Genomic DNA, 21,828 nt, shown 5'->3' on the forward strand with positions numbered 1-21,828 from the left:
TGAAATTACATTACTTCAAACCCAGAATTTACATTTTTACAAAGTACAAAAGGGATTAATTTACACCAAATTCTTACTAACCTGAATTATATATTTTCTAATCAACATACAGTTTCAGTCATTTCCCTTGTGATCTTAACACCAAAATATGCAACAAAATATGCAAATAATATTCACCGAATCAGACATAAATCAAAACTTTGGATTTATTAACTTATTCCACTTTTACAAAAAAAACAAACATTCTTCAGTATTCAGCCTTTACAGAACCAAAAACACTCCTCTGAAAAATAAAAACAAAAACACAGAATGATCTTCACTAGACTTTCCTCTTCTGGGTGCTGATGTACAGAACTGTGGAGAGATGAAAACATGATTACTACAACTGAGCAACACAAAGATATTTCTGAGACCAATCTGACATTTTTTGATATTTAATTTCTTATTTTGTGGTCATTTTGTGGTGTTCATGCATCAAATTAAATTTTCAAAACATGTTCAGATAAAGGTACAAAACACTGAGCAAATTTTGGTGTGTGGAAAAGCAGAAAGTGGAAAAGCACGGTATAAAGTCAGAAAATAAACCCTTTGATTAGTTGTTTGTTTTTTCACATAAACACATTTGAAAGTGCAGATATACTGAAAAATTTGCTGAAATTGTGAATTTTTGTGCAAGTGGAAGTTGACTTGACTCTTAATGCCTTCTCCTGTTTGCAGTCACCCCACCCTCCACTTCTCATGGTTATGTTAGTTAATACAATTGCAATTGTTACATTTACTCAAATCTGCTTTTATCAACCTGGTCACTTTTGACTAAAATAGCCCCATCTATGGTTGTTGGCTCTTTTATCTCACTGAGCACTCCACTGGCCAGCATGACTCACATTCAAGAGGTAATCAAACAGTAGATATGATACATGGCTGATGTCAGGAAAATTTAGACGATGGGACGAGGATACGGACAAAAGTTCAAAAAGCAGACTCTTCAAACAAAAGTTCTGACTGTTGTGGTGGATGCAGAACTTATGAAACATTTTTAAGTATCATGAACTGACGATGACTTTTTGACAGGTTTTAGTGCTATTACAATCCATTACTCGTCAAGGATGGATAGTAGGAGAGCTCCCAATGTCTGTTGTTTTAAGCTTCACACATCATCAACAGGGCAAAGCCTGAGTCATGGGGTTTAAAGGGACAGTTCAGACTTTATGAAATATTCAGAAGTGAATAAAAAAAGATTCCCTTTACATGTTAATAGACCCCAAAAAGAGGACATAATTTAAATTTAGATTTCATTAGCTGTTTTCTAATATTTGTTTGAATTTTATTTTACCAATTGCCATGATTATATAATGACCATCTGACCTGCTGTTTACTACAGTGGAATGATATTACTATCAACAAGGGGATGTTGGAAAGTTGATGTGTAAACTAGGACATACTCAGAGTGTTCATAGTGGCAGAAAACTGCTTAAAAACTGCTCTTACTTTGGCATTAGATTGTTTGTATATTGATAAAATAACTATTCAACATTTTGCCATTACCCACAAAAAGTTTAAAGTTATCATTGTCTGACAAAATTTATTGACAACACTATTACAACCCCTGTCCCTCATTTAGGCGTGTCACACTGGGGCCTAAACACTCTGGCAGTATTTGATTTTAAGGTTTTGTTGTCGTCAGCATTAGCAGTAGATAAAGTGTGTGTATATAACTAAGTGTTTCTGTTCCAGATAACTCTTAATTGTGTATAAATTGAAGAATCTTACCATTGTTTCCTCTTAGAAAAGCATCACCATATTTGTTCTTGAGCTGCCCATTGACATACTCCTCAGTCTGCTCTATGGCAATGTTCATGTAACCATCCAGACAGGCCAGGACACCTGAAGAAACAGATGCATGTGTAGTGTTTTGGTTATTGTATGCACTTCGTCACAATTAAAAGACATGATGGAAGCAATTTGCCAGCTACACTAGAAGGATAGGTTCACAATTTTTTTCAAGTGTGTCTTAAAACAATGGTCAGGTGCCCATATGAACACTGAAAGAGGTTTTCCTCGCTGTAATGATTCTTACTCTTCATCGTGGCGATTAAAAGATCCCCTTTGAATGCACTTTCAATGTGAGAGATGGGGGCCGAAATCCACAGTGTGTCCAAACGGTCATTTTGTGCAAACATGCATTTAAAAGTTTATCTGAAGCTTAAATGAGGCTTCAGTAGTCTGAGTTAGTCATATCAAGTGGATATCTGCCACATTTACATCAAATTCCCTCTTTATGTTTCCCTGTTGAGCTGCGGTGGAAGTATAGTAACAAAAAAAGGACTTTGGCGCTACAAAGATGGTAATGTTGACAGATATCTACTTGATTTGACTAATTTGGACTGAAGCGTCATATTAGCGTCAGACAAACTTTTAAATACATGTTTGCACAGAAGGAGGCTTGTGCCCGCTATAATTTATATTATGAGTGCATTATGAAGGGATCCTCTAATGGTAAGTATGAACAGGGGGAATGATTATGGCAAGACAAACCTATTTTAATGTTCTTTTGGGCACCTGACTGTTATTTTGCGACAGACTTGAAAAATTGTGAACTCGTCCTTTAATACGTTACCTCTGTAATCGACACCGGAGTTCAGTTTGACCACCACAGGTCTCCCAATTATCTGCTTCAAAAAGTCACTCGGGGTCTGCTTTCTGAGACTCATCTTGACTGTGATCTGGAAGAGTTGCAGACAAACAGTGATTGTTACGGTCGCAGGTTATTTCAATTAGCTACATTAGCTTCCCACGAGCTAACTAACTAGCTCGTGATGTGTGTCGGCCCCTCGTTCAATGCAACAGCTGGATTTTATTTACGAGTACTCCGTATAGCAGTATGTTGTGACTGCTGTTTATGATTTGACCAAAGGTTAACGTCGTAAGTGATAAAACTGCGCGGATAGGTAGCGTTAGCTGCTAGTGTAGCTAGCCCGCTTACGTCAACTCTTCATTAAATATTCTTGCCCTAAATGATTTGAGGAAGTCGTTATTCTTAAGTACATTTAATACTTTCACTGGGCTCGAAACAAACTGCACTGCCCATATGAACATTTGCTTATTTATAATTATTAGAAGTAGCTATATGTTGAGTAGTAGCTCACGTACCTGCTCGTAGTTATCAAAACGATTGTTTTCAGCATGGACCGTGGATCGACCAATCAGAAGCTCGTATTATACGGAATCCGAGTGGGGACAAAACTCACAACAACGCAGTGGTTCGGCACCTTTGGGGTGACATCCGTCAAACACCAAACAGAGCCGACAGCAAAGAGGGTAACCTTAATGCGGAGATGAAAATACAAAGGTATATTGTTGCTTGAGAGTATGACGTGTTTCAGTGTGTTCATTGTGTTTAAGATACATTTTCAGGCAACAGATTGTTCATTCTCAACACAGTTGCATTGCACCTATAAGCCTACAGATTACGTAATCTTTGTGCACTAAACAAGCAAATAGATATTAAGTTTTTACCCCAAATTAGATCAGAAAAAATCATATAAAGTAAACCACTTGATTCTGAAGTATTTTCAAGTAATGCAGTATGCAGATCTTGAGGCTGTGCAAGTAATAGCACCAATATCCCAGCTCTAGTGAGCTCTAGTGGGACATATTTTAGTGAAAAAACATCTGATTCAGAATCAGCTTTATTGGCCAAGTATGTTTATGCATGCAAGGAATTTGACTTGGGTTTCTAGTGGCTCTCAATGTGCTTACACACAACAACGTTCAGGAAGATACACGTGAATATACAGCCAAAACAAGGACGACAAAGCTGAACAGAGATACGAAAACATAAACATATAGCCATTATATACAAGCAAGTAGGTGAAAAAAATAGATATGTACAGTACCAGTCAAAGGTTTGGACACACTTTCCCAATGAGAAAGTGTGTCCAAACTTTTGACTGGTACTGTACAAGTAGAAACAACAAATGGACAACAACATACAAAGTCTATATAGAGGTCAAACGGTTTCTGCCAATTGTAAACAAGAATACAAGTATTGTAAAGGTGTGTAAGAGTCCAAAGAGTACCGAAATAAATATTGAATGGATAATATAAGTTTTTATATACATCTAATAAGGGGTTATGTACAGTATATGCATGTGTACACATCTGTGTACAGTCTATACAGCCTGCTTGATAATATATTTGACAGTGATGGATGATTGAAGACACATTTTCAGTCAACACATTGTTAATTTTCAATGCAGTTGAACTGCACCTATAGGCCTACAGATTACTTTATCTTTGTGCACTAAACAAGCAACTAGAAAATATGTTATTAAGTAAATTACTTGATTCTGAGGTACTTTGAAGTACAGTATGCAGATCTTAAGGCTATGCAAGTAATCGCACTAATATCCCAGCTCTAACGAGCTCTAGAGGGACATATTTTAGTGGAAAAAAATCTGAATCAGAATCAGCTTTATTGGCCAAGTATGTTTATGCATGCAAGGAATTTGACTCCGATTTCTAGTTTCTAGTTCAACGATCAGGATGATACACATGAATATTCAGCCAAAACAAGGACAACAAAGCTGAACAGAGATACGTAAACATAAACATATGTTACAATTTCATTTAATTTCACATATGACTATTATGTACAAGCAAATAGGTGAAAAAAAGACATGTAGCCTACATATAGAAACAACAAATGAACAATAACAATGTCTATATACAGGCCAAACAGTTTCTGTAGATTGTAATCAAGGATACAAGTTGTGCAAAGGTGTGTAAGAGTGCAAAGAGTACTGAAATAAATACTGAATGGGTAATATAATAAGTTACTATATACACATGTAGTAAGGGGTTATGTACAGTATATGCATGTGTACACATCTGTGTACAGCATATACTGTCTGCTTGAATATATATTTGACTGTGATGGATGATTTAAGATACATGTTCAGTCGACATATTGTTAATTTGCAAAACAGTTGCATTGCACCTGTGCAGATCTTTTCACTAAACAAGCAGCTAGAAAGGAATTATTACCTAAAATTAGATAAGAAAAGATAATATCAAGTCAATTACTGGATTATGAAACATTTTGAAGTACAGTATTTGGATCCTAAGCCTGTGCAAGTAATAGCACTAGCTGTAGTGGGACATATTTAAAAAAAAAAAAAAACATAATAGATTTTTAAAATCCCCTCCAGACGTGTTTTAAGACATACGCTATAAAATACTCTGTGTTGACTGACGATTTGTGTCTGATGTGTTTTTTTCCACAAAAAGTTCAACAAACATGTTAAAACATCTTAAAATTACACATTACACTCTTCCTCATTGAAAAACCTCATCACGCCTTAATAAGTTGCAGACTGGACCAAATTAGTTGTGATGTCACAAATCATGCTCATAGGTACCTGCTTAAAGCTCACATTTAAGATGAGCACAGAGAAACTTTCTCCCTTCAGCAGATGAATGTGAAAACAGCCTTCGTCTCTGCACAGTTAAGGTCAAACATCCAAGCGATGTAGTAATAAGAAAACATATTTCAGAGTAGAGGGAGACTTTAACTCCTATTTAAAAGAAAAAAGGTACCTGGCATTTTTGGGCCCTATAATAAATGTACTTCCTATTCAGAAGTGCGGTTATAATATTTCTATTAACATTCCTGTAGATAAATAGTATTATCTTGATCCTCATGTGTTACATATTTAAGTATTCAAAATCAAACTTTGAACCTTATATTCATCCTATTCATTCAAATGCTTTTTTTTTTTTTTGTAGTATTTTACTAAAATTCTATATTTTTTTATGGGGACAATTGCTGTACCCTCAGCAAGTGTAACTCCTGGAATGCAATGAATCTCACAGACTGACGTACAATATATCTAACAGAATCTGAGTGAAGGCTTTGTCCTCGTGGTTCTGTGCAATGCAGAGTTTTCAAAGAGCAAGCTGTCAGCTGGTGCTGAACTTGTAGCTGGTTACCAGATTTACAGTTGTGGGTTGTGGTCCAATCTGTCAACAAGGAAGGAGAGCAATATCTGGATCGTAGTTCAGACTGTAAGTACAGTAACTTTTTCTTCGTGGTATCAGTCTGTTTGTCCTGACATGAAGAGGACCTCATATTTTCTTTTCCTGATATGCATATCAACTAATAAGCCTAAGATTAATTGACAAACACCCATTATTTCTCATTTGTAGGATTTTTTGCTTAATCTAGTTCCTGTGACAGAAATTATTATAATATTCCTTATACACACTAACCTTGATTGGATTTATACTCTGTGACACTCAAAAGCGAGTTTAGTGACCTTATTGCACAATATTTTTTATTTTGTATAATTATTACTCTAATAATAGTGTTCTATGGTAGTGTGATATGGTTATATTGCAGGACCTCTGTACTGATGTGTAATTTTTAAATAATTTATAGGTTTACTATAATAACTTTATGTATTGGTAGTTAAATTTAAGCACCATTGTGGTTTTTAATATCGTTTCATTATTTTATTATGCTATGTCTGTGCTGTGTTGTAAAGGATAAGAAAAAAAAATCTAACATCTGATAAAACTGTGGTTGCTGGGTGCATGACCCAAGCACTGCACAGCTTGGGAGTTACATGAAAAATGGTGTAGGGGGGAAATAGGGAAGAAATGGTGAGGTGAAAGATAGAAGAGGATAGAGGGAGGGAGGATGTGCCAGTACGTGTTAACAGAGACAGAGAGGTTGAGAGAAATAGAGAGAGAAAGATAGAGAGAGAGAGAGAGAGAGAGAGTGGGGGGGGTTGTGAGAGGTGGAATCATAAAGTACTTCTTGTGTGTCTAGACAGGTTGCTTGTTAGCAGGGCATGGCTAGCCCTGTGGAGGCTAGAGGTTAATTTGGTATCTGCTGCTGTGTTAAACTAAGGTCAGTACTACAAGTCCTTAAGTCATAAACAAGAGTGGTTAAGAGCCATGTATACACCTAGGCACCGGTTAATGAATATTCAGTGAAGATTTTTTTTCTCCTTGTCCCCTGTTCCCTTCGTCCATGCTTGCTTTGAAGGAAATTTTGGAAACAAACCAATAAAAAAAAATAAAAAAAATAAAAAACCCCAAAAACAACAGTTTATCTCTGTGGCCTTCACAAATGACCTCTATGCACTTTCATTCATTTCAATACACGGCCTTAGTTGTAATATAAAGTGGCTTTTTGCTATTTAAAATGTGGCACACTCATTATGCAGTTCTGTCCCTGAATGCACCAAATGTAGTAACTACCCATCATTTGAATGATTAGTACAATGAAACCAGTAATAATAATTATGTGACATTTTTTTCTATGTCATCAAGTTTGTGGTTAAAATAAAATTTTCACTTTTGATGTAAATGTTTTAGTATGCAGCTCGGTAACTGGGCAGGTGATGAGAAAACATGCTCGAACTGATCTCTCACAGGCAGATCGTGGTATCCAAGGGTCCTGAGATAAGTGTGTTTTGCTCGTAACCTACAGAAAATCCATGAACGGTAGATAATAATTCAGCTGAAATGGGGGTTAATTGTAAACAATGACACTGTGGTCTAAAATCATCACATCCCATTTTTCCACAGATTACATGTCAATGATGGGCACACATTCTGCAGCCTATACATTACTTAGAATTAAAGTGCGTAGGAGTACAGCTATAAAATGCCAAGCCCTTTTTACATTCCCTGAAATAGCAGTTAAATACATAGACATTAGTAGGTATTGCTTTTGCTTCTAGTTTCTCACCAGTCTAATGGTTGCCAGTCAGCATTTGAAATTTACTATTTAACAATAACCTATAGAAGCTGTAGACTCTTCATATTTTTATCTCTGGTAATTAGGCGGATTTATTTTTATACAAATTGATTTCCAGTGAAGATTAGTTTGCAACATCACTGTTTTCCTCAGACTCACTTAAATATCATGATGCTGCTACTGAAGCCGGTTGTGTTGTCTGTATAGATGCATCTGTCATAATGATTGCCTTCCTTTCAGTCACTTAAAACACTTTTTTTTTTTTTTTTGCAGATGTTTTTATACATGATTTTCCTGTGTTGTGTGCAACTGCTTTCATTTTTTTTTATCATAATTTTGTAGCAGAAATTAGCATCAGCACATTTTATTGTTTGTAATGCAGTTTTATTCTGGTGTCTGGTTTTGGTTTCATTGTTTCTTAATTTCAGTTTAAATTCTGTGGACTACAACACTTTTTGATTGACTGACACGATTGATCAATTATCAAAATGATTGCTCTTTATTTAATACTAATTAATTTTCTGTTGATCAACTATTTGATTACTACTAATCTTTGCAGCTGTAATTAAAATAAATATGTATTCTACATATGACATTTTAATATATGATAGTAATTATAATAATCAGTATTGTGTCAGTATAGTTATTGGTAACATTTTATCTTCTGTCTGGCTCTTCTACTCAACAGCTCAGCTTGAATTTTAATTTAAAAAACATCTAAATCATCAATATATAGACAAACATTAATTGACTTTTCTTCAAAAATGCTCCGACCATCTAGTATAAGAGTGGTCAGCCAGAGAGCACAAAAGCAGTGCTGTCAATTGATTGACAAATCCCAGCTCCATCTCCAGACCCCTTAACCCCAAGGGGCGGGGTAGTGAAATAGAAAGATTATGGTGACAAGAGATGCTATTGTAGGGGGGAAATGGGGGACTGGACCAAAGGGGACAGGAGCTTGAGGTTAGTGGGAATCAGAAGGGGTGGGGGGGTTGGATACATCCCCCTTGTATCCTAAAGCAATATGCAGGATGGGGGCAGAGGTGGGGGTTGGCGGCGCGGGATGAGGAGAAAGTCTAGACTGCATTGACCCTTCTGAAGCCGGGTTTTCTCTTCAGGTCAAGCTTGATATGGAGAAGATAATGGAAAAGCTTGGGGGAGTTTTCAAATAAAAAAACAGATGTGTAGACAGAGTGTCCCTGTTCTTGATTCTATGTAATCCTTAACTGTATGGAGGTAATAGCTTGGAAGTGAAGTGGGAAACCTTTCTTCCATCAACAAGGGGCCAGGAAACCTCAGCTGCATGGCTTGATGCTTGCATTTGTTGCCTTTGTAGCAGGTTGTTTTAGATGGCTGAATTGTTCAAAGCTCTTGTGACTCTTTCCAAGCTTGCCTTCTATTCATGTAACTATACAAAACAGCAAAGGTGCATCAAAACAGGTGATGAGACCCTCTCCTCCACTATGCATCCACTATAAGAGTTCTGATTCTCTTTTGCCGTAGCTGCTAACTGTAGAGTAAGGAATGAAAACTCAGAAGCTGTGGTGATTTACCCACAAGGTGCAACATGTGTCCCTGTGCTTTGAGTTTTGCTCCTTATTATTTCTGTGCCAATGACACATCGCCCAACTTCCATTTAATGACTCAGCTGTGAGCAGTGACAGTTGACAGTGGTTGGCTGGCCTGGGGGGCCTCATGCTGAGGGAAGGGGGTGGCGCGAGGCAAACGAGGTGGGATGTAATCACTCCCTGTAATTTGGAGAAAATCCACTGAGCTGCTCACAGTCAAGATGAAAGCCCTCCTCTTGTTCCGTCTCTCCACTACCACTGAGCTCCACTGCTTGCAAAAGTCTGAAAAGAGAGGTTCAGAGAACCGATTCTGCCTGGTTGGTGTCCCCCAGGGGTTAGTCCTGGGACTATCTCAAATCAGCTACAGCCCTGGAGTTCTTTCCCTAAGGAGTGGTACCGCAGGCAGACAGTCAGACTGCCCATCCTGTGCTGTATGGCCCAGGCGCAGCCAGCCAGCATACAACTCTCCTGAGATTCTCCTCAGTGGAAAGAGAGCTCAGTGGAGCTTATGCTGAGGGCTCTGCTTGTATCTGCCTGTCTGTCTTTCTGTCTGACAACCTCCCATGTCATCTTATCCTCTCCCACTTCACTTTAATATCTCAATCTGAGCCGAGGAGGGAATGGATTTTAAAGCTTTGCATCCAAGGTTCCTTTTTGTCACATTAGGGAAGAAAAAAGAGCATTATAAAACACTTAAAATAAACTCTTGTCAGCAAGATGACAAGCATGTGTGGATACGTTTTCTTTGAAGCATCCTGTCATAAAAATAATTATGTGCATACAAACTAATTATCACATTTTGTTAACCTCAGCATACTATATTGTCTAGACTGTCCAAATGACAGCCAATTTCACAAGAAAATTTGGCTCAAGCCATGAGCAAATCGCCCAGTTTGACCAGTTTGTCATTCGACACTATCCTACCAAGTTGTCAAAGAGACACTGTAGTGGTTTTGCTTGATAGATGGTGAATGGTGCTTATACAAGGAGCCACTCCAGTGCGCCCATAAATATGCATCGTGACATTTGGAACAAAGCCACTCGTCCTCTCTTTCCTGATGAGCTCTGCCTGCATGCTATAACATATTGCCATACTGTCACACCTTGTGTTTCATAGCCAATCTCTCTGTTCATCAACTTGGCAGATAACCTCTAGATGCTGACAGATGATATGGAGGATGGCATTAGGACTCTATTGTATGCAAAACCAGGAAGTGAATTTCCAACAGTGATTCTGCTTATACAAGTAATTAATAATTCATCCTTGTTATTTTGTGATGTATATGATGTATGGTTATATGAATATTTAACAAGAAGGTTACACTGAATTTGTGGGATCCTGTTCTCCAGACAGCTTGGAAAAAGTCAATCAAATTTCTCTATTGATTAACAAGAGGTCAGAGGTGAAGGCATGCTCTCACATTCACAGACTTTAGTCTGTTAAGGCGAGTGCAGAAGAATGCTCCCTGTTCTCACTGTAGCATTAAGAACATAGCTGGCCTCTTTCTCCAAACACCTCATTGCTTTAGAAAGGAATAAATATCCAAGACAGCCAGGAGCAGTTCCTTTCAAATCCCACACACACGCATATCTCTCTCTCCTCCATGTCTCTCTCTCTGTCATTTGACCAGCAGTGCTTCCTGCCACTGAGGACCTGTGACTCAACAGCCAGAATACAACGTTCTCTTGCCCACCCTCTTGAATATTCATAGAAATAAGAGGAATGAAGCTCAGACCCATCCATCTTGTATCCATCCGCATTTATATAAAAAATGAAGTGTATGTGTGTGTTAAGGGGAGGGGGGGATACAAGCTAGTACTAGCAAAATTTTAAACGGGTGCTGTGGGAGAGGGGGGCTGTTTTACACTAATTTCTTTATCCCTTTCACAGGAGTGCCATGTTACAAGAGAATTCCTGAGGCGAGCCAATGGCCCGATAAATCTGCCGGAGCCTCTCTCTCAATTTGTCTCCGTGGAATGTCAGCTGGCAAGCGCCCAGACACTGAGAACCTCTTTTCACAATGCGCCAATCTAACAGACGAGATCCCATGTTGGAGCTACAGCACAAGGACTGGCATGGATAAATTGCCACGTGCCTTATCTAGGTCTCTTTATGTCTAACTGTCTGAGGTCTTGCTCCTCATGCGGCCTCCGAAGGCCACTTCCTCCCAGACCTGGCGGTTAACCTGAACGGCTGAGTAGGTGACATTGACAAAATGCAGATGTCACCAAAGAGGAACCTGTGATATCACACAGATGCTGTGTCAACCCGTCTTACTCCATATGACCCACAGTGTGAACAGAAATCGTCCTGTTTGGTGTCGTTCATCACTGTGCGGCGCAGTCTCCCACATAGCTCGGTCCAGGTGGTGGAATGGCAGAGTGGGAGAACAGACAATGTTTGTGTGAAGATGCAACAACTATCTCTCTCTCTCTTTTTTTTCTTTCTTTCTCTCTCATTCCCTCCCCCCCCTCCCACCCCCCCTCCTCAAACAGACTGCTGTAGCACTCTTTGTACTCTATTTAAAGGTTGTAGGTTAGCAAACAACAAGATGCCATCCCACCTGTACCCCTAAATGAGTCATGAGCCATGAATGAATTCATCCATTTATTTATGTACAGTATTTGCAGGAAAAATACATACATACATACACGGAAAGATAAGAGTATAGAGGTGTTCTTTCCCGATCAAGATATCAAGTTTTAATCACTTATCATGTTATTTAGCTTAAATTAAGGTTTTATTCATACTATTATTAAGGTTGCCTTATTTTCTTACAGGCCAGTAGCACATTTTAGAATGGGATTAAGTTTATGTTATATATAATTCAGTAATGACTTACAAAATGCATAGAGACACAGATAATATCTTCTAGTTACATTGCAGTACAATTAGATAATGACCAAGCATATCTGTTGAATCACAATATGGTAATCTGAGCACACTATAAGATCTTTCTGTAAAACACATAATATGTAAAAAAAAAAAACAAATTACACAAAACACAAACTACAGAATGATGCAGAACAATATAGAAAAACAAAATCAATACCACCCCATCCGCTACAAGTCTGAAAATTCAACACAGCCAAGCACACAAGCGTATTTAAGGGGTTCATGTTACTGCATGACAGTTGGCATGACTGTAAAAAAAAGGCATGTGCCAAGTGGAGCTGCCAATGCTCAGCATGGCTGGTTTTAATATTTTAATGTGTTTCATTACAACAGTATGGGCCAGATAGCCTTTCTGACGTCCAGACAATTGTCTGCAAATGAACAAGATTACATGACAAGCCCTGAATGACAGAGCTACCCACTGCTGCCTACCCTAGCCACTTATCTGATGGTAGCCTAGCAACAGATCCCTGACCTGGCTTTGACCTCCACCCGATAAGGTCAACACCTGAAGGCTCTCCCATTGGAGGGCTGGCTGAGAGAGAGGTGGAGCTTGGGGATGTAGGGAGACAAAGGACTCACAGAGCAAGGGCAGCCTCCTCTGCATACAGTTCCCTGCTCCCTGCTGACAAAAAAATGTTGTTGCCAGACCTCTTTGCTAGGGTTCGTTATACCTGTGTGTGTGTGTGTGTGTGTGTGCGAGTGTGTGTGTGTGTGTCAGAGGCAAGCCAATCATAAAAGACTGGTCAAAAAAAATACGAAAGCATTTGCTCATACAATATCCCCCTTAGCCAATTCAGACAGCAGTGCCTTATCTTACACAGGGTCAAAAATGTTTTTCCCCCCCACAACCCAGCATCAATGAGAGGAAAAACAGCAGCTCTAACTGTTCATAATGAAAACTATTGTGGTGACAAATAGAAGAGACACATTATGAAAGAGGTGCTGAATGTGAAATTAATCGACCAGAGCAGCCCACCCTGATAGACATCCCCACTTCCTTCTCTATCATTTATTTGTATGCACACACAGTGATATGGAAGTTAATCCAAATTATGATAGTGGCAATATCCTATTAGACCATGGCAATAAAATCAAGCTGAGACTGGTAACACATTACAGATATCAGAACATGTGCAGCACGCTCCATTACAATATGAAGTGACATTAATCAGTCGGGGTCCTCTTACACACACATAGAGGCATAAAACAAACATGCAAATCATACACACAGACATGCACAAAAGAACATGCATTTGGGTGCTGAAGTGCTCTTTTCAGTTGATATTATTTTAAGCTGTAAAAAAGAATTTATCACTGGCCTTTTGCAAAATAAATTCAGACATATTGTAAAGAGAAAAAAAAAGATAGTCAAGTAGCCCAGGGCAGAGAGGTGGATAAATGAATAGCTGTTCATAACACTTTTGTAATTGTTTTTGCTCACCCAGCTTCTGGAATAAAAAAGTGATTTAGAGGCAGGTGGCAGACGGTGTTACTGTCCTAGTGCTTTGTGACTTTCTGGGGGAAGAAATGTACTGTAAACTGCTTGAATTGATAAAAGAGCACATTGTTTTAAGAACTGTATTTGCTGGGAGGGGTGGGGGGGGGTTGTTGATCAGCTCACTCAGTTTTGCATTACACAGGGCAGAGTTTTACATCTCTCCCTTTCTGATGGGCATATTCACCAAGCTTGTGGCACTGCAGGGATGATTATTCAGCCTGTCAGGTTTGGCACTGCAAGCTAAAATAACTCTTGTGCCTGAGTCGAAAGACCTTCACTTTCCTCCAGGGCCTTTTGCAAGACCTCTGCCCCAGTTCACCCAGGGCAACCTAGGCTCCTCCTCTGTGTATACGCAAATGTGTGCATGTGTGTGTTTGTACTGTCTCCTTACTGTGGGGAAACTGTTGAAGGTCAAAGGGCAGGAAGTTGGCCACCTGCCTCTGTCACACTAGTAAAAGTAGAAGAGCAGAGAGAGGAAGCGGTAGCAGGAAAGAGAGAAAGTATGAGTAAACGCAGTATGTGTGCGTGCTTTTCTTTGACAGTTAGATTTACAAGAGGGTCACAGAAATCCTTAAAAAAGTCACATCCTCTTATATCTCTCACACTTTCTGATGGTTTTTTCTCAGTTTGTATTTTGTTGACCTTTGTTAAACTTAGTTTATCTGTTATGCAGAGTTTATGCTTCATTAAAGGAAGCAACTGATATAGGCTTTTGTGCTCTCCAGGACCAACGCTGAATAACCTGGTACAGGGATCTCTCCATTGGTATTTGCTAGAGGCGACAAGCCTTCTCGCTCCCTGCATAAATGTGCCAACCGAGGACGAGAGCATAGAAGGCCAGAGGGCAAAAAGGGAGTGAACCACCTGCTTCTGTCACACTGTCAGGATGAAGGCGGATGAGTGCAAATAGGGTGAAGTGTGTGTGTGTATGTGTAGGGGTTGGGTTGGGGATATTGTGTAGGAGGGGGACAGGTGGTACGCCGGACAGCACTGGCACAAGCCTCCCCAGGATTTATCACTCAGCGACAGTCACGGCTGGGCAGGGGACAGATGTTTCTGTTTACCCCAGGGCAACATCTGACTGGCCGAGCCTAACGTTAGCCCAACCAGTCTAGCCCGCACAGGACAGAGCCTGGGAGGATAGAGAGAGAGAGAGAGAGAGAGCGAGAGAGTGAGAGAGAGAGAGAGAGGGAGAAAAAGAGACAGAGGAAAGGAGAAGGAACTGGAGGATGTTCAGTTTGCCCCCAAGCCACATAAGCAAGTTAGCTCATTTCTCTCTGGTTTGCTCCATCCTCCACTGAAGCACCTGAAACTCATTTAGCCCCTGCTAACTGTTGTGCCACTATAGGGAACCATTTTAATAAGTAGTAATAATGCCGACTCACAATAAGAGCTACTGTCAAAGCGGAGAATCTGTGCCAGTTATTGGGAAGTGAAACAAAACAATCCTAATTGACCTTGTGTATATTCTACATTAGAAAAGTATTCACAAATGCACAACGCTTATTGTGGTGTTATTTAAGGGCCATTCAGTAAAAGCCTTTTCCCATTAGTGTATGTGTGTTACAGCAGGGAAATCTGAGAGCTGTCACCGGTAATATAGCTGGCGCACACATCCCCGGAGCAATGAGGAATGACCTTTAGGTTCAACCCTGAGTGAGGTCATGTCAGTGTTGCCATGGCTACTATCTAGCAGACTGTACCGTTGCCAGCATTACCTCAGCTGCCTGGCATTGTCGGGGTCAGAGAACAGGCTGTGACCTCCCCATGGTGACCAAACTCAACTGGGAACAAAAACACCACCAAGACAAACACAACTAGTCTAGCTTATTTGCTATTAATGAGCATGTTTATGGCACTGATGATGCAGAAGTTATGATTTCTATGTTGATTTATGACTTGAATAAGTTAGCCCTGGTAAATTGAGTTTGATATCACAAAGAGTTTGCTATCATTAATTGCCAGTAATGTGGTGTAATAAGCTAAGGATGGAGACACACACAATAACGCTGAGCACTGATTAAGTCATGCAGCATGAGGAAGCTTAAAAAACAATTTCATCTGCCAAAGGATTGTTCACTCAAAATTTGTAATCACAAACATCACTCTCGCAAATCTAGAAACCCACAGAACAGAGACACTTATCTGTGATTTCATCAAGATGTCAGAGCTGATGCATTAGACTGACTCAGTGGAATCATGGAAATAATTGTTAATACATATACATCGTACTACATTTAGACATGGTAGCTGATGCGAACCAGAAAATGCACTTACACACACAAAATCACTTGTATGATCTTTAAGTCCCCTTTTCCATCTTTTACAACTCATTCTCAGTTTGTCTGTACTCTGGTTTAACCTCACAAGCATATATATTTATATATATGTACAACAAACTCTCTAATAACTCTTTGTCAGAGTTGAATGTTATACAAACAGAAGTATAGCATATCCCGGGGTATATGTACTGTAAGTGGATATCTTGAAATTGAGTACTTTTTCCCTGAGGTAGTTAAAGAAATCATGTAGAGGTCTTGCCATATGCATATTTTGTACTGTCCACAAAAATACAATGTGCAAGATACAAATAAACCAAAAATAATCTGACCTTTTTCTTGTAGCTGCTCACCACTCTCTGGTCAGAGCACCTGCGCGTAGACTGTCCACCTGCAGGTGCAGGTGAGACACACAGCTGTCTACACACAGAGACACACTCACACAAGCCTATTAAAATTGTAATGTAAACCATTGTATTATTCAGTATCACAACCCAACATTATCCTCTCCACAAATGAAAAACCTAATAGGATGTCTTAATCACTTCGTGCAGGAGATGCAATAATATATAACTCTTTTCTATTTGTGGAGCATGTTTGTCCACTCTCCTCCTGATAGGCCCCATTTAATCATGTTGTTCTGTTTCCTAATTAGCAGAAATGCAAAGTGTCTTTGTCACCTGTGGACAGCCAAGAGGGCTAATTTGGGCTTTTCACTAATTGCCACGGTAACGAGCCTCCTGCGCCTCCGCTGGGGGTGGGTGGAAGGCATGGCAGGAGGAGGACTGGAGGATGGAAGGATGGAGGGATGAAGACACAGCTCTCCTCACACACGGCCGAGGTGTGAAAGAACGCGGCAGGCCAACAGAACGCAGCCTGGAGGAGTCCAACAGCAGGGAGTGGGGGACAGCCTGCGCTGTGAAAAAGCCCCAACACCCAGCTGAGAGGGAGGAGGATTCAGCTCTGGCCAGTTTTGGACTCTAAACTTTGATGAGGAGATGACTACATTGGGTTGGATAATTATTGGACATTTTTCTGACACTGACACCAGTTATTGCCCCCATCTGATTTAATACTGGTTCCCACTTCCCACACGATGTACCTTGTAACTGTTCTTTTAATAGACAAATTCTAGGTATAACTCAGCAGGCAGTTTTTAAATTAGCAGCCTGACATGTATGAAGCCTGCATGTGAGAAAAGGGGGTAGGAGGAGGTGATTACAAAAATAAACCAAATTATGTGATGATGATAATTAGGGTTATTTTTTTTAAAGAAGTAGTTAATCTATAAGTCAAAGTTGCAGATTTTAGTTTTAGTAAAATGCAACTTTTATATAGTTTAAAAATCATTATAAGTGTGTAGCCTAGTAAAGGCTTTGCTTGTTAAAAAGTGTGCATATGTGTATAATAAGCCAAAAAATGTCTACATCTTTGTATAAGAACACCTTGGGTGCACTTAAATAGTAATAATATACTAAATAGTCCAAAGTACTTCTTCTGTAGTATTACATTTAATCTCAGTACATAGCAGCATAGGTTTATTGTATAAATACTTCCACTCCTCCAGTCAGTAATAGCCTAATAATATTCATTTTAAGCATCAAAATTTTACCATGCTGCTGTAGGGGTGCTAATTTCTAATTATCATAAAGATTAGTGGTATTACTGGTCGCTAATTAACGCTAAATTCATGTTAAAAACATGTCACTGTTTTATGTATTTTGACGGCGGTCATTATTAAGATGTACATTCATACATTTTACATTTGCATTTGTTATTATCGTTACCTTTAATATTATTATCATGAGAAAAAAATTAAACAGATTCCGTGAATGTAATTTGACTCCATCAATATGGTGTCTCTGCTGAATTATGCCTCTTCGCTTTTTTTTTTTTTTTTTCTAATACATTTTCTTTTCAAGCAATACACCCTGAAAGCTTGGGGGCACCTTGTCCGTACGCTGCTCTCGGGGGCGAGCTCCTCGAGTGTGTGCGTGCGCGCAAAAGAGCGTGTTTGAGTGTGTGAGAGCGTGTGAATGTGTGTGAGTGACTGCGTGTGTGTGTGTGTTGTGTGTGTGTGAGTGTGAGTGTGCGTGCGTGCGTGTGTGCGCGCGTGTGTCTGCTCTGCTGTTGCTGCCCTTTGATCCCTGCATTAGTGTTAGTTAGGGGCTCGGAGACACACTTGCACCGAGAGCAGCCATAGTCAAGACACGGCAACAACAACAGCGGCACCTCCTCCGCCTGTGTTCCCATTCCCCAACAATACACTTTAAACCGAGCAAAGCCAGGTGCACGACCAAGTCCCTGCCATCACTGGCGCCTCCAGTCTCAATGGGAAAAACCTTTTTTCTTCTTATCCCTAAACAAGGACGAGAATGTGATTAAAAACGGGGGAAAATGCCAAGGAGGAAGCAGGAGCAACCCAAGCGCCTGCCTTCACGTAAGTCGTTCACTCGATTTGTGCAATTTTAACGGCTCTCCGTGTGTTTTGCGCAGTAGTTTAGGGTTAAAGAGGTGAAACAGACAAAAGACTCGGCGTAGGTTATTTCTCCCTTTTTAGGTCCGAGCGAGGCAGCCATGTTGTTGGCGATGGGTAACGTTAGCCAGGCAGTGAGTGGATAAATGATACGTGGCTTTTTATTAAGAGTATAATCGATAAAGGTCCGGTTCCGCTAAAGGTTGCGGTCAGTTGGCATATGTGTCGGTTGTGTGTGTGTGTGAGGAATAACGGCCGAGCGGTTTTCGGTAATGTGTCCGCCTCTGCTTGGTCGCTTTTCGGGTAGAAAGGGGAGGATCTGGGAGTCTGGCCGCAATAAAATGAAGGGTCAGTCGGATCAGACAAGCCAGACTCTGGCTACCCATACCCTGGTGTTCCTAGTTAGCAATAGCGCTATCTAGCAACGCTCGGTAAACTTCATTTCCTCGGCGATAAACGTGTAACTTTCGCCTCATAGTTTTTGCTGGTCCAAATCGCCTATCCGAATTTGTTCGCGCTTGTTTGTCGTCGACTTTAAAAAAGTATGGAGAGATTTTCTCCCCCCCACCACACCACCACCACCACCCCCCCCCGCTTTAAGCCAATGTATTTTTTCTACCCCTCCCAGTCTGCATGCAGGCTATGTCAGAGCCATGGTCGGTCACCTGAAGTTCAGGGTTTTTCCCCCCTTCCCTTTGCAGCCATTCATTGCAGACAGACTACGATCAATAACGCGGTTAGAGAAGGGAAACGACACTAATGCTCCAACTAAGGTTAACGTCGTGCCGCAGCAGTCATCTATTATAATTCCCCTGTAGTTGATTTTGGTTGGAGGTTGGTTTACTTTCGTACATTTGACCCACCGTATCTTGGATGTTCGTATTGTGCCTTTATCAGTCCAGATAATGAAAAGCTGCAGTAACACACTCTGACCACTAGAGGATTGCAGATGGTAGTGGGCAATGAAAACGATTATTAAAGGAGTTGTCCGAGAGTGACATTTTTTTCCTCTCTCTCTCTCTCTTTCTCTCTTGGACATTTCTGCTCAATACATGCGTAAGCAAACAGCTCAATTAGTCATATTGGTATGCAAATGCAATGAATAATTGAGTGATTCATCTTTAAGTCAACTGGCGGCTTGATACATTTATCTTATGACACTACCTTCTTTATTTCTTAAATGTCAGACCATGCCAGCTGTTCAGCATAACCAGCCATGATGAAAAGACACTTAAAGTTGCTTCTTTTGCTCAGTTTACTGACATGTATTTTTTTCTTTTTAAAGTGTTGGTGAGGAGGAAAGTGTGAGCTCCTGTACCTGTCACAGTTTAACATGTCTGACACAAATGCACATGCACATGAGTAATTCTTTGTACAGTAGCTTCACACAATATTTTGTTTTTCACTGTTAATATTCACCGATCTACCTCTCAGGTGTTTGACCTAGGGTTGAACTTGGGAAATTGCAGCGGTTGGCTGGGAGGCATAGAGGTGGAGACTGGGTGACGGTGGGTGCAGTGGCTGACTGTGAGTGTATCTGTGTGTGTGTGTGTGACTGAGTGATAGAGAGATATTTGGACAGTCCTCACTGATATGCTACATAAGGAGTATATAAACCACATGTTTAGACTGCACAGAGCGGGGTCAGGATAGGCTTCTTTTAGGGCGCTTGTCCGCTCAATGTTTTTTCCTCATCATTTAGCAAAATCTGTGACTTAAGAAGTGTGTTGAGTGTTCTGTGAAATCATGAAATGTTGGCAGTTGTAGGTTATTTGAGTACATAAAACAAGGTGTTTTTTCCCTACATTTCTCTTCTCGGTTAGTGGTTTTCATCCACTTAATTTTAAATGACCTCTGTAAACAGTATCGCACACTGATACTTTGATAAGCTGTGCATTTTTCTTCCAAGTTAAAAAAAAAAAAAAGTGTCTAGTCTTGGTCAAATGAAGTGACTCATTGTGTAGGATTTTATGACATGCGTCCCTGTTAACAGGGACACATGTGTATTAATAGTTTTTTATTTTGGTGATATGAGTCAGTATTCTCCAAATGTAACAAAAAATGAAATAATGTTTTTGTGGAGCGGATGTAAAAACATGTTTTAGCACTTAGTTACCCACCAAGAGTGATAGCTGTTGTCCATTTAAAACAGCAAAATGTAGCCTGAAGTTGAATTTTCACTACTGGGATTTTTAAAAAAAAAACAAGTTAGTTTCAAATGTTAAAGAGTGATTAGGCTACATCAGTTTGATTATGAATTTTCTTTATCATCAGAAAAGAAGCGGACTGAATAAATGTAAGATCCGACAATGAAAATGCATGAGGTTCCTGATTTTGGACAACTTGTGTTTCAAAAGCTGCCCAGTTTTAGGGTGAAAGATGTATTTGGCAGAGCGTCATCATTATGCAGTTTGGATCAGTCAAACATGAAGTCCAATATTTTCTTTTTCTCATCTTTTGGGCACAAAGACCAAAGTAAGCCCGTGTCAACCTTTCAATTAAGCTGCTTCGTAATTGGCCTGTAGCAAAAATACTCTTCACCCACGTTTCTGAAATCATGTAGTCCTGTGTAGGCACTGTACTGAAGCACTGCTGTGCCTGTGTTCCTGGGTTTAAATGAAAGCCTTTTCTGATTTAGGAGTTGTTTCCCTCTTCAGTCAACAAACTGTCACCGAAAAAGTATGAATTTGTCAGAAGCTTTTTGCGCTTTGTTTTGGATCTTCCCACTCTAGAATGGAAGTGTCACCTCATGCCATTCGCTGTCAGTCTGTGTGTTTTCATTATTCAGCCAACAACACCCTGGTGGTGTACCAGCCAACAAGCACAATATCGAGCTTCAAATCTCTTCATCTGTGGTGAAAAAGGGCAAGCTAATACACTGGCTTTAATGCTGGAGGTGCTTTATCTTTGCACAGACCCAGATATATGGGTTGTGTAGCCCAGTGTGCACTATTCTATTGTCTGTGGCACAGCTTGTGAGAGGAGACTATTCTTTAAGTGTGTGTGCACGGCATGCGCATGCGAAAGTGAACACACAGCCCTTGTGTGTGTGTGTGTGTGTGTGTGTGGTAGTGGTGGTGGTGGTGGTAGGGAGGGGAGGGGGGTACATAAGCTGGCTATGGAGGTCACAGTACAGTATGGCGCCTTCACTCTGACAAGTAAACATGACCTTTGGTGCCACAATGAAAACTGACATTCTTTATGACCTTGCAGTGTGTTATTGTTTATGTAATTTTGTTTCCTCATTACTGGCTATTAAAAGTTATGGTTAGTTAGGCTCATAAGATCTAATGTTTTGTGTCTTTTGAATTTCTGATTTTTACAAAAATCAATATGGACT

The 21,828-nt window shown here is 40.0% G+C and overlaps 2 protein-coding genes across 6 annotated transcripts in view; one reads left to right on the forward strand and one right to left on the reverse strand.

The window, feature by feature from the left end:
* Positions 1-188: 188 nt before the first annotated feature.
* On the reverse strand, positions 189-3,256 carry lsm6 (LSM6 homolog, U6 small nuclear RNA and mRNA degradation associated). The gene is made up of 4 exons (XM_042388806.1): positions 3,151-3,256; positions 2,618-2,723; positions 1,771-1,884; positions 189-354 (listed from the first exon to the last, which is right to left on the reverse strand). Exons 2-4 carry the CDS (start codon positions 2,709-2,711, stop codon positions 320-322), a joined length of 243 nt encoding a protein of 80 aa, XP_042244740.1. The 5' UTR covers positions 2,712-2,723; positions 3,151-3,256; the 3' UTR covers positions 189-319.
* An 8,718-nt stretch (positions 3,257-11,974) lies between these two features.
* znf827 (zinc finger protein 827) overlaps positions 11,975-21,828 on the forward strand; it is a 68,810-nt gene continuing 58,956 nt past the window's right edge. The window contains exons 1-2 of one of the 5 annotated variants that reach the window (XM_042399728.1): positions 11,976-16,415; positions 16,668-18,452. In XM_042399728.1, coding sequence (XP_042255662.1) covers positions 18,410-18,452 — 43 coding nt within the window. In that variant the 5' untranslated portion in view covers positions 11,976-16,415; positions 16,668-18,409. Of the gene's footprint in view, positions 18,453-21,828 lie in introns of all 5 variants that reach the window. The other 4 variants (XM_042399737.1, XM_042399721.1, XM_042399750.1 and 1 more) reach the window with 4 other exon arrangements.

This window comes from Thunnus maccoyii, chromosome 2, assembly GCF_910596095.1.
Source record: "Thunnus maccoyii chromosome 2, fThuMac1.1, whole genome shotgun sequence".
Taxonomy (NCBI): Eukaryota; Metazoa; Chordata; class Actinopteri; order Scombriformes; family Scombridae; genus Thunnus; species Thunnus maccoyii.

Excerpts from the sequence above, each read along its gene's own strand:
- lsm6 (XM_042388806.1), bottom strand. The coding sequence starts at position 2,711 with ATGAGTCTCAGAAAGCAGACCCCGAGTGACTTTTTGAAGCAGATAATT. Across the intron at positions 1,885-2,617 it reads CTCCGGTGTCGATTACAGAG|GTGTCCTGGCCTGTCTGGAT; the intron begins GTAACGTATTAA and ends CTGTTTCTTCAG. Across the intron at positions 355-1,770 it reads TTTTCTAAGAGGAAACAATG|TTCTGTACATCAGCACCCAG; the intron begins GTAAGATTCTTC and ends ATCTCTCCACAG.